This window comes from Chanodichthys erythropterus, chromosome 17 (assembly GCF_024489055.1).
Source record: "Chanodichthys erythropterus isolate Z2021 chromosome 17, ASM2448905v1, whole genome shotgun sequence".
NCBI lineage: Eukaryota > Metazoa > Chordata > Actinopteri > Cypriniformes > Xenocyprididae > Chanodichthys > Chanodichthys erythropterus.
Window position 1 is genome coordinate 13,874,922 of NC_090237.1, and position 14,151 is coordinate 13,889,072.

The following is a 14,151-nucleotide window of genomic DNA, read 5'->3' on the forward strand; positions in this document are numbered from 1 at the left end:
CCGGTCTCACTTCCTGTTACATACCTAGGTAACAATCTACTTTGACCTGCACTCAAACACTGTAGTTGTATATGAGGCCTGGAAGAGTTTGGTCCATGTTGTCGACATGCCAAGAAGATGCTGTTTTCAGAGCTGCAAATCCACTTTGCATGCACTTCAAAAGGATGAGGACTTGCGCTGGAATTGGTGCAGAAAAACCTACGCCATTGTTTGTATCACTGTGTATCAAGCGCTGAGGAAGGTTCCGGAGCTGAAATTCAGATATGGTAATAGGCGTTTTGTTTCTGACCCACGCTGTAAGTGGTAGATTAATCACAACAGACTGGGCCATCTGGCCAGTCAGAGCAGAGTAGGCTCACAGAAAGGAGGGGTTAGAAAGACTAAGGGTGCGTTCACACTTGTAGTTCGGTTTGTTTGGTTCGGACCAAAGAAGAACAAAAAACATTTAGTCCTGGTCCGATTAGCGTTCAGATCGGCAATTTTATCACTGAACCAAAAGATACCGAACCTTAAGGCATAGGAATACATTCACAACGTGATTGGTCGGATTTTATGACGTATTGCCTATTTTGAGACGGAACTTACCGAACATCCAAAACATGCTGTTTGCTGAGGTAAATGCGCTTGTTGTGTGTGTGTAGTCTGCATGTTTGGGAACTCGTGATGAGCTTATAAATTGTGTAAAGTAGTCAAAACAGCGGCGGGAATCCATCCATCACACACACAAACAATCTGCTGCGTGGAGACGCGCGTCTGATGCCTGTGATGGACAAACTCGCGACTATGACAAGAAAAACCGACATGTGTGAGGATTCTGTCCATTTTAGGGTCTCGTCTTCAGTTTTTGGTTCGTTTACATGTCTTTGGTCCGTGTTGCGTTCATATATCATTCGAACCGCACCAGAGTAGAACCATCTTTTCAGCGGTCTCGGTCCGCTTGTTTGGTGCGCATCAGGGTTCGGATGGCAGCGTTCACATATGTTCAAATGAACCGCACTAACAGAGCAATCGAACCAGGGTTCGTGTTAATCGAACCAAACATGACAAGTATGAACGCACCCTAAATCCTCGAACTAACCGTTTTCAGACTCTTTGAGAAAGAAGGTGATCTGCAATGTATGATAAAATAAAAGTTTTTTTAAAGTTTAAAAGTTTTTTGTTTGTTTTTTAACCTTGGATGCATGTTAGACCTCCAAAACAAAATTAGGAATCTTTAAAATGGCATAATAGCGGCACTTTAAATGTATAATTTCCTCCCCCCCCCTTTCTTTTCCTTTTTCAACAATTTTCTAAAGGTTCTGGAGATGTTTAAATCTACTCATAGAAGTCTACTCATTTTAGGATCACTAGGGGCAATACAATGTAGTAACTAAATTGCAGATACTTTTTGAAGTATAGTATCTAGTTTAGTACTACAATGTGTACATTATTTTAATGTTCAGATAACCAAAATTGATGGTATTTAAATAACTCTTGCCATTATATTTCCTCACAGGAACCTCAAGAACTTCATTGGTCTGATTAGATCATTTCTTTCTTGACTGTCTAAGCTTTTGTTACAGCACATAATCTCTTCCAACATCTCATGACTCTCAAATGCATTTCTTGCTCTGTCAAATAAACCATTGTCTTAGACTTTTTGTGATTCAGTCTCAAATATGAAACTGATTTTTTTTTTCTTTTCTTGAAGCTAACGAAGCCATGCGACAGACCCAAGAACCAAAGAAACTTTGTAGCTCAGGCGCATGTTTGGGCAGCAGTACGATTTTGTCAATCAGAGAAACTCAAAGCAATGAGTTGTGCTCTTCTCAAGCACTAATTGATGCCACTTGTAAGATAACATTGTCTCATTACAGTGTGCTTGACGCTCCCTAAACGACAGTTTCAAAATGGCTGATGTTGGATTTGGGAGACAGGAAACAGACTGTGACTGTTATTTCACAGAGAACATAAAATTGCAGACTGAAAGCTCTCAAACAAGCCTGGGGGTTTTCACAGTTATTTTTTGTGTTGCAACCCACAACAACTAATAACTGACTTTGTTCACTGCACTTTCCAAGTGGTGGCACTAAACTGTACAGTTAACTTTATTTAATACTTTATCATAATAAGGTATTATATAGCCTACTTCACACATTTGACTATAAATAGACAAAGTTAAAGAATAATATTTTAAACTTTTCTTTTTTCTTTTGTGTAATAGGCCCAAGAAATATATACCTGTATTTTTTTTTAAATTCTGCTTTTGTAAATGTCAATTACAAATTTAACTTCATAATTTAAATAACTGTATGTTCAATTAGTCAATCACTGAAGCTCACCAGTTTCCCTTCAATTAAAGGAGGAAATAGCCCCTCCCCTTGGCCAAAGATAGAAATACAAGGTTAAGTCAGTCCATTCGTCAACAAATAAGGGCTCCAAATATAAGAAAAATATATACGAGAAATGATATAATACCAGTGAAAGAGGCGAAACAAGCAAATTAAGATATCATAAACATCGTTTCTTCCTAAATACACATACCTATGTGTTTTAAAGCCATGCGACTGAGCTTTTATCATCATAATACACAAAACTGAGCATATATATCCCTGTGTAAACAGGCACGACAGACTGTAGTAGCCCAGACAATCGCAGCATGTCTCCATTCAGTGCCGCACGCCCCTTTTCAACACTAACTGCAATTTGGACCGTCTTTCATCTGTGATATTCTGTATTAACGTCTCGAATCTCACAATAAATCATGAATGATTAATGCACAAACGCTCTTTATGGCAGACAAAAAAAGCATTTGTAATCAAAAGAGCATCAATCGATTGTAACAGCGACCTACACGCCTTCAATTGTCTCGCTCATGCCCTAATATGAGATGATGAAAATACTATTAGAAATAACACGTTGTGAAGTTTTATCCCAAATGAATGGATATATTTGATGATATAAAAAATGCGTTAATTGTCATACATGTAGCTCAACTGGTAGAGCATGGCTCTAACGCTAAAGTCACGGGTTCGATCCCAGAAAACGCACATATTCCGACAAAATATATAGCTTTATATATAAAAGCATAGATATTTAACGCATCTGTTAAAACACAAATGAAACGCCTATATGCCTTTCCTTAAATGATGCAGAATAAAAATACTGCACTTCAACTCACCTTGAGCTGCCGTTCCTCGGGTGCTGAAAACACTTGCTATCAAAGTGGCCACATACCAAATCATAGTACTATTGCCGACCAGGAATAATAGCTCAAAGTGCCCCTTTCAATAAATCTTTCATATTCAATTTCCTCCGTTTCCAGTCTGATACCCTGCTTATCATATCCTGTGCTCTCCTCTCTCAGCTCTTTCCTTCATTTTTTCCCCTGCCCGTCCTTCCTATGGCATCCTCCCCCGAAGAGACAGAGCACCTGCACCAGCGCCTTTATGGAAGACGGAGATGTTCCGAAGTGCAAAGTGAAACCAAGTGTGGGAATGTAGCCATTGGGTCCGCCCCCGCTGCACTCTGATTGGCCAGTGCCAGGCGCTCTGGGGCGTGTATTGGTTAATCATCCGCCCCCTGGTAGTAAAATGGCATGGCAGATGCTCTTATTCAAGGTGAGTTGGAGTGTGCTGGTGTAGTACAACTGCTGCAGTATCATGCGCATTAACAGAAACCAAAGTCCGCACCTCTTTGGATCTTTTCTATTGTGTCTCTTTTTGAATGGCACACACAGTATGTTGTTCTGGGTCTATGCAGATATGGACGAGGCTGTATAGTGTGTGTGGGTTTTACTGAGCTTTGACCCCGTGTAGTTTTAAATTCAGCCTGTAATGCGCCTGCAAACTTCACTTGTGCATGCACATTTCCTCTCAGGCGTGACATTTTGATTCTGATGGAAAGGGTGCATCAACATTACACACACTAAAGCAAAGGGTGTGGCAACCAATATCATCAGGGATGTGTTACAATCACCATCATTTTGGATTCATCATTCATTTGTCTGTTAACACTCTGTCACCAGATTCTCTCTATACTATAATGAATACGGAAGTAAAAGTGGCTAAAACTCTTTAATATGTATATGTATATACACACACACACATACACACACATACATACATACATATGTATGTATATATGAATGTTTAAATATATATATACACACACACATATATATGTGTATATGTATGTGTACGTATATATATATATATATATATATATATATATATATATATATATATATATATATATATATATATATATATATATATATATATTATTTTTTGACACTTCAGGAGGTCAGGCCTTTTTATTAATTTAATCTGACCTTTTTATTTACTATTCATTTGATATGACTCTTGTGCTTGAGGTATTATGTACTTTTCGCATATATTGTGCAATAAATGTTAAGATAAACACAAAAATGTTGATATTATTTATCAATGTCTTTCACTGTCTTTCCATCATACCCATAGGAAGTTTAATATTATTTCTTGGTTGTCAAGAAAAAAGCAGTTAAAAAACAACTAAATCACCAAATAAAATCAACAAATTTACTATATTTTAAAAAAATAAAATATATATATATATATATATATATATATATATATATATATATATATATATATATATATATATATATATATATATATATATATATATATATATATATATATATATATATATATATATATATGTATATATATATATTTAAATTATAAATTATATATATGTGTATATATATATATATACAGCTATGGAAAAAATTAAGAGACCACTTAACATTTATTTCTTAACTTGGTGTGGTCTTTTAATTTTTTCCATAGCTGTATATATATATATATATATATATATATATATATATATATATATATATATATATATATATATATATATATATATATATATATATATGTCAAAAAAATATTACATTGTATGGTTTTATTTATTGTAATTTTCTGCTAGGTTAATTTTATGTATGATAATGTTTTATCAATCATATCTAATAGGTCTCACAAAAAAACATAGGATTTTTGCTTTTAATGCTTTAAGACACATGGAAAGATACATTAAAGGTGCCCTCGAATGAAACATTTAATTTATCTTGGCATAGTTAAATAACAAGAGTTCAGTACATGGAAATGACATACAGTGAGTCTCAAACTCCATTGTTTCCTCCTTCTTATATAAATCTCATTTGTTTAAAAGACCTCCGAAGAACAGGCGAATCTCAACATAACACCGACTGTTACGTAACAGTCAGGGTGCACGCCCCTAATATTTGCATATGCCAGCCCATGTTCCCAACATTATGAAAGGCATTAGACAAGGGCAGCCAGTAATGTCTGGATCTGCACAGCTGAATCAACAGACTAGGTAAGCAAGCAAGAACAATAGCAAAAAATGGCAGATGGAGCAATAATAACTGACATGATCCATGATATCATGATATTTTTAGTCATGTTTTGTAAATTGTCTTTCTAAATGTTTTGTTAGCATGTTGCTAATGTACTGTTAAATGTGGTTAAAGTTACCATCGTTTCTTACTGTATTCACGGAGACAAGAGTCGTCGCTATTTTCATTTTTAAACACTTGCAGTCTGTATAATGCATAAACACAACTTCATTCTTTATAAATCTCTCAAACAGTGTAGCATTAGCCGTTAGCCACGGATCAGAGCCTCAAATTCATTTAGAATCAAATGTAAACAATACAACAGTATACAATACTCACATAATCCGACGCATACATGCAGTATGCATGACGAACACTTTGTAAAGATCCATTTGAGGGTTATATTAGCTGTGTAAACTTTGTTTATGCACTGTTCAAGGCAAGCGCGAGCTCCGTGGGCGGAGAGCACGAGAATTAAAGGGCCAGTAGCCCTGAATCGGCGCATTTATAATGATGCCCCAAAATAGGCAGTTAAAAAAAATAATTAAAAAAATCTGTGGGGTATTTTGAGCTGAAACTTCACAGACACCTTCAGGGGACACTTTAGACTTATATTACATCTTTTTTTTAAAAGTTCTAGGGCACCTTTAACAGTCTCTGCAGTGATGTTCTTATGTCAGGCTGGGAAAATATACATGAGTTTATGATTATGGTCTAAAATTATCAAAAAATAGAATTCTCTTCAGGACCCAGATTTTAGTTTTGATCTGTCTTGCCCTTGCCAATGTCACGTTTTCTATTGTCAGGGGACACTGACTGCAGGCAGAGAGTTAACAACCCACTTTTCATTTTTAAGCTGAACTAAAACTTTATGTACAGACAGAATGTAAACTTTTATTTTCTGAGACAGTTGTCCTTTGTGGTCTGCTCAGCTCACAAGGAAACAAAATTGTCCCATGAGAAAGCAATTATCTAGGATAATGAATGCTTTGAACCAGAAAATACAGCCTATAAACTGCCCTCTCTGCGCTTGTGTTTGACAATCATTCTGCTTGGAGGCACCACACGTATCTGCATGTGAGCCTTAACTACACATCAGATTAATCACTCCTAATTGCTGAGGTTTATTCGACAATATGAAGATTATATATGCCACAAACAAGTAACAAGATTAAAAAAAAAAAAAAATCTGCATCATAACATATCTGTATTGATTTAATATGTCATTCCTTGTGTCTCTATTTTTGTAAGTCAATCACCCCTGACTCTCATAATGATAATTCTTCTCTTTATTGTTTTCAAAGCAAGTTTCCTGTTGTAGGTTTATATTCCAAACAAGTGTACAAAAGTATCTGAAAATATTGGCATTCAATCAGATATGGTGTTATGAATATGGGTAGGACTGTATAATTTGATCCAGGCAAATACAAAGTTCTGTCATGAAACTATAGATGGCGCATTCTGATAGGTCCTTAACTTTTTACAGAGTTAAATTCTCCAAGCTTTAATGGATTCCATCAATGATTTTGCACTGAACGACAAAGTGCCACTTCCTTAATCACTTTTTTTTACTTTTGAAGAGCTGGCATCACCTTCTAACCATTGCATTTTCACTGAGAGAAAACAAGTTATTGATAGATACATGCCTAATTTTTACTGTAGCCTATCCAAATTTATTCACTCAGCTCTTCGGGACAGGAAATAATGCACAGTTCTTCAAATTAGGTTAAAAAGACATCTTTAAACATGTTTGAATGGATGTGGCACTGCTGTCATGGTCCAGCTATCTGCTTTTGGGCTTCATCCGCCATGGATAAAGTGCCAAAATGCAATGGCTGTAATGTGCGTAATCCTTTCTCTCACGTGATTCCTACAAGGGCAGCTTGAATTAGGAATTAAACAGCCTTTCCTGAATGCTTACAGTGATGCTTTCCCAACAGATGCTTTTCCTAAGCAAGGACATGAAAATCCAACATGCTGCAATGAAGTTGAATCAGTTATCTATCGGATGGCTCAGTGACTTGATCATAATAAAGATACACACCAATTAGTATAAGCCCTGATTTGGATATGCCCAATATTTTTTATATCAATCTTATAAATAAAGGTTCTTTATTGGCATTGATTGTTCCATGAAGAACATACTTAGCACTTTTCCATTACATAAAAAAAAGGTCATTGAAAAAAGGTTTTTCAAATGTTCCAAACCTGTATGAGTTTCTTTCTTCTGCTGAACACAAAAGAAGATATTTTGTTGATATTTATCTTTTTTGATATTTTGTCAGTTGATGAGCCCCATTGATTTCCATAGTATTTTTTTAAACGTTTTTCAACTTTGTGGTCATCCATATTCTTCAAAATATCTTCTTTTGTTTTTAGCAAAAGAAAGAAATTCATACAGGTTTGGAACAACTTGAGAGTGAGTAAATAATGACAGAATTTTCTTTTTTTGGGTGAACTTTAAGAACTGTTTACTGAACTGTTTCAGAAAGGTACTGAAAGGTCATTGCGAAACCCCCCTTTTGGAGCCTTTATTTTTTTAAGAGTGTATCAGAATATTTAAAGGTCAGATTGTTAGGAAAATTCCCCCCTAAAACTATCAAATTAAATTAAATTTAGCCAATAAATACAGTTTTAATCAATTAAATAAAACTGTAAAGACTGCAATTATTATTATTTTTTAACATATAAATAGTGCTCTGAATGAATGTGAAAAAAAAGAATATTAAATAAATATATAAAATATTTTTTATATTCATTACGTTATTATGTTGTCATATGACATGATTTCTTTGTGAATCTGTCAAGTTCCATAAAGCTCCCTCAATCCATTTTTGGGAAAGATATAATAGGAATGTAATTTTGCCTATAATGTCAGTAAAAAATGGTTTAGTATTTTTACCCTAGTGTATTTATTGTTGAAGCTTGAGCCCTTGACGCATTCTGTTTCTATAGGAATGTGAGGTTGCCAAGTAATACCAAGAAAAGACTAACTCTTGGCAACTGCAGTGTGTCATGGCCCTTGCTACTGATTCTGAGCAGAGCAGACATTTTTCCTTCAACTTCATTTGTCCATTTAAAAGAGTGGGTGTAAGTAAGAGTGAACTGTGCATGGTGTACTTCCACTAATGTGGCAAGAGAGCATGTTTTCATGCTCCCAGTTCAGGCATGAAATTGCAATGATATGGCTGTTTTGTCAGACAAATATGCATGATTTCAGACATGTAGCTGTTAAAAGGTTTTACATTAACTTCGATGTGAATTTTTAAGCTGCTGAAAGTGCACTTGTATGCTGCATTTTAAACTAGTGCACATGCTGTGCTGGAAGCTATCAGTGTATTTTTGGATTGTTTCTGATATCACAGTGGAACAGAAAACAATGTTTTGCTGATACCTTACAAGGATATACAGTGGTGGTCAGAATTATTGGCACCCTTGGTAAATATGATCAAAGATGACTGTAAAAATAATCTGCATTGTTTATCCTTTTGATCTTTAATTCATAAAATTAGCAAAAATCTAACCTTTCATTGAAGAAAAATAATTGAAAGTGGGGGGGAATTACATTATGAAATAAATGTTTTTCTCCAAAACACGTTGGCCACAATTATTAGCACCCTTTTATTCAATACTTTTTGCAACCTCCTTTTGCTAAGATAACAGCTCTAAGTCTTCTTCTATAATGCCTGATGAGTTTGGAGAACACCTGACAAGAGATCAGAGACCATTCCTTCATGCAGAATCTCTCCAGATCCTTCAGATTCCAGCTCCATGTTGGTGCTTCTTCTCTTCAGTTCACTCCACTCATTTTCTTTAGGGTTCAGGTCAGGGGACTGGGATGGCCATGGCAGAAGCTTTATTTTGTGCTCAGTGACACATTGGTGTTGGTTTTGATGTTTGTTTTGGATCATTGTCCTGATGGAAGATCCAACCATGGACCATTATTGGATTTCCAGCAGAAGCGGTCAGGTTTTTATTTTTTATCTGTTGGTATTTGATAGAATCCATGAATCTGAACAAGATGTCCAGGACCTCCAGCAGAAAAATAGGTCCAAAACATTAAAGATCCAGCAGTATATTTAACTGTGGGCATGGGATACTTTTTATCCATGTGTGATTTATCCATGTGTGGTTTATCCATTATCCAAAAAGCTCTTTCTTTAGTTTCATCTGACCATAGAAGCCGGTCCCGTTTGAAGTTCCAGTTATTTCTGACAACTGAATATGCTGGAGATTGTTTCTGGATGAGAGAAGAGGATTTTTCTTGAAAACCTCCTGAACAACTTGTGGGGATGTAGGTGCTTTTTGACCATTTTTTTTATCGCTTTCTGAGACTCAAGACTCAACTAATCTCTGCAATTCTCCAGCTGTGATCCTTGGAGAGTCTTTGTCCACTCAAACTCTCCTCCTCACCGTGCATTAGGACAATTTAGACACACGTCCTCTTCCAGGCAGATTCGTAACATCTTTAGTAGATTGGAACTTCTTAATTATTGCCCTGATGGTGGAAATGGGGATTTTCAATGTTTAGCTATTTTCTTTTGTTGCACATCAGAATTATATTTTTGGTTTTACTCATTGTGATGAATGATTAAGGGAATTTGTTTTTTGTGTTTCCTCATGTTTATACTCCTGTCGAACAGGAAGTCATGGCTAGACAATTTCATGTTTATGATCACCCTGGTGTGCAAAAATAAAAATGAAAATATGAATATACTTCAGAGATATTTTACTCATAAAAAAAATTCTAGGGATGCCAATAATTGTGGCCAACGTGTTTTGGAGAAAAACATTTATTTCATAATGTGATTTTCCCCCCACATTCAGTTCTTTTCCTCAATGAAAGGTTAGATTTTTGCTAATTTTATGAATTATAGATCAAAAGGATAAACAATACAGGTTTATTTTTACAGTCATCTTTGATCATATTTACCAAGGGTGCCAATAATTCTCACCACCAAAACCCATGAATACGTTTATATTTATATTATGATTTATAATTAATTTATGTTCATATTTATATGCAGAACTTTCTAAATAGTTATACCATTATGCTTATAATATATGTATATTACTATAACCTTATTTGTATCCTTTGTTGAAACACTTTTTGACACACACAAAGCAAAAATAATTGGTGAATTAATTTCTTTATGAACAAAAAATTGAATCAATAGACATGCTTCAAATATTATACACATTTTGTTGAGATCAATAAATTACCCCTAAGCCTTATTTATGAAATATGATACTTATACATATACACAACTTTACAACCAGCCACCGGTCCCCACAATGTAAATTAATTAATAAAAATACTAAATGGCGTTTTTGTGAGAAAATAAAGGTGTGTACAGTTTCCTGTGATGGTTAGGTGTAGGGGTAGGGTAGGGGGATAGAAAGTTTGGTTTGTACAGTATAAAGTGCATTGCGGCCTATGGAAAGTCCCCACAATTAACAAAAACAAACGTGTGTGAATGTGTGTGTGTGTGTGTGTGTGTGTGTGTGTGTGTGTGTGTGTGTGTGTGTGTGTGTGTGTGTGTGTGTGTGTGTGTGTGTGTGTGTGTGTGTGTCTATATATAGAATTATTTCTGAAGGATTATGTGACACTGAAGACTGGATTAATGATGAAAATTCAGCTTTGCATCACAGAAAAAAATTATATTTATGTATATTAAAATAGAAAACCATGATTTTAAATTGTAATAATATTTCACAATATTACAGTTTTTTCTGTATTTTTGATCAAATAAGAGCAGGCTTGATGAGCATTAGAGACTTCTTTCAAAATCATTGAAAATAGTAATTTGTCCAAACTTTTGTATACTGTGTTGTATATATATTATATATATATATATACATATATATATATATATATATATATATATATATATATATATATATATATATATATATATATATATATATATATATATATATATATATATATATATATATATGCATTTAAAATTTTAGTTTGTCTCAAAAAATACAAAAATATTGATCTTACACTCAAGGGGTGTTTGTCTAATCAAATGATCTCTAGAATGAGAATTACCCTCTTACTATAATACCACCTGCACCTGACTAGCAATGAGAATATTTTTAACAGAAATCAGGAATAAAAGCCATTTGATATTTTAGCTATTCAGTGTTTTACAGTAAGGGCAAATCAGTCAATCAATCAATCAATCAACCTAGTTCTATGATAAGCTGCTGACCAACCATCTCTCTGGTCTCTTTGGCGGTTCTCCATTATAATGCTACTGCCAGACTGATTCTGTTGGTTGGTTTTAGTGTATTCCCTAACACTCTGAGCTGCCATCTGTGTACTGGAATCTAGTTAAAAACCATTCAAGCCACCAATGTTATGAAAAATGCATATGGTGATAACTGTAATGCATCACAGTAGCTGCAAACAATATATATATATTGTATACAATATATATATATATATATATATATATATATATATATATATATAACATGAACTATCATGTTGCAGACTTTATGCTGTGTAATTACTGCTTATTATGTAATTATTAGAGTGCATCGTACTAATGATGTCAGAGATTGAACTCAAATGGGAACTGCCGCGTATCCACCACAATCAGAGAGAGCGCCATAAGTTGAGCCTTGGCGAAAATCCACTGTTACCAAGCAACCAAACACACCATGAAACATAAGAAACGTGCTGTCAGGAAGGTGTGTGAACTGCCTAATGCAATTGTAGTGTGATGGAGGTGACCTAATGGCATGACATTAGATGAAGAGCATGAAAAGATTATATATATTTTTTATACATTAGATACAAATGTAAAAGCCAGACAAAGCGTCCATTTGTGAGGTATTTATAAGTGTAATTCTGTCCACTGCAAAATCCTCCCATATAGGGACAGAAAAAAAAAACAAATACCCATGACTAAATCTATAATCCACTTTATCCTGTAATGATGTGTCTCATAATAAGCCAGCTATGGTAGTGGTACTGTCCAGACATGCTCAGGAGGTCCACACTAAAGCATCCGGCATGTGATTTAGGAAATATAAGCTGGAGCTACAGAATACTGAAGATTTTTAAGTGTTGATTTTCTAGCTCCCTATTTAATCTTAGAGTTTGCCGATATGGCCAAAATCTTTACCACAATATACATATTTTTTAACCAAAATCTTTACCACAATGTAAATTTAAACCACAGTAATGACATCATTATATAGTAATTCTGTCTGAAATCCGAGTCGTTACTAATTGAAACTAAAGCCATACTAAAGCCATCTAAAGCCTTTATTTCTCAATAATGTTGCTTAAATGGCTGTTAATTAAATTTGGAAGATGTTAAAGTAACAGACTCTTTTACTACAAGCTATTTTTCACTTAAAGTCAACATGAAATCTAAATTGATAATTCATTTTTTATGGAAAATTGCAGTTCTGTCATGAAACTCTAGATGGCTGATGTGTCCTTAACGCAATATGCTGACAGTTACATTGTTAAGTACTTGCCACAAGCTGATTTGTTCCTGTTGCATCTGCAGCCAATGAGCTTACATTTAAATAGTTGGTCAGTGTTTGCTGTAGCAGTTTGCATGATGTTTTCATAGTTCCTCTGAAACCTTTCACCTTCCCCAGCTTCATCTGTATAGATCTGCTACAGGTAATTTCATATATGCTATTTGTGCAGCAGCAGTATCTTACATGCGCACAGCAGTGTGTCTGTGAAAGTATTGGCAGTAGCAAGTCTCCAGTCTTGCTCTGCAGCAGCAGCAATATCATCATCAGCAGCAATAACAGCAGCAGCAATAATCAACAGCAGCAGTAATATCAGCAGCAGCAACAATAACAGCATCAGCAGCAGCAATAATCAACAGAAGCAGTAATATCAGCAGCAGCAATAACAGCAGCAGCAATAACAACAGCAACAATAATCAACAGCAGCAGTAATATCAGCAGCAGCAGCAATATCAACAGAAGCAGTAATATCAGCAGCAGCAATAACAGCAGCAGCAGCAATAATCATCAGCAGCAGCAATAACAACAGCAGCAGCAGCAATAACAGCAGCAGCAATAACAGCAGCAGCAATAATCATCATCAGCAGCAGTAATATCAGCAGCAGCAACAATAACAGCAGCAGCAGCAATAATCAACAGAAGCAGTAATATCAGCAGCAGCAGAAATAACAGCAGCAGCAATAATCAACTGCAGCAGCAATATCAGCAGCAGCAGAAATAACAACATCAACAATAATCAACAGCAGCAGCAATATCAGCAGCAGCAGCAGTAATATCAGCAGCAGCAACAATAACAGCAGCAGCAGCAATAATCAACAGAAGCAGTAATATCAGCAGCAGCAGAAATAACAGCAGCAGCAATAATCAACTGCAGCAGCAATATCAGCAGCAGCAACAATAACAGCAGCAGCAATAAAACCAGCAGAAATAACAGCTGCAGCAGCAATAATCAACTGCAGCAGCAATATCAGCAGCAGCAGAAATAAAAGCAGCATCAATAAAAGCAGCGGCAATAACAGCAGCAGCAGAAATAACAGCAGCAACAATAATCAACAGCAGCAGTAATATCAGCAGCAGCTGAAATAACAGCTGCATCAGCAGTCAAGCAGATCTATTCTGCAAAGACCAAATACATTAACAGTGTCATGTCCATTACCATGCTAAACTCTTTAGAGAGCTGTCATGATAGAAAAAATACTATCACAACTTCCGTTTCATGCAGACTGCAAGTCAACGAACTGTATCTTCATTGATGCTGTTAT

At 35.2% G+C, this 14,151-nt stretch overlaps 1 protein-coding gene across 1 annotated transcript in view; it reads right to left on the reverse strand.

The window, feature by feature from the left end:
• The window catches only part of igsf9ba (immunoglobulin superfamily, member 9Ba), a 78,798-nt gene extending 75,513 nt beyond the window's left edge, over nt 1–3,285 (reverse strand). The window contains exon 1 of the mRNA XM_067365445.1: nt 3,161–3,285. Coding sequence (XP_067221546.1) covers nt 3,161–3,224 — 64 coding nt within the window. The 5' untranslated portion in view covers nt 3,225–3,285. The remainder of the gene's footprint in view (nt 1–3,160) is intronic.
• Nucleotides 3,286–14,151: the final 10,866 nt, after the last annotated feature.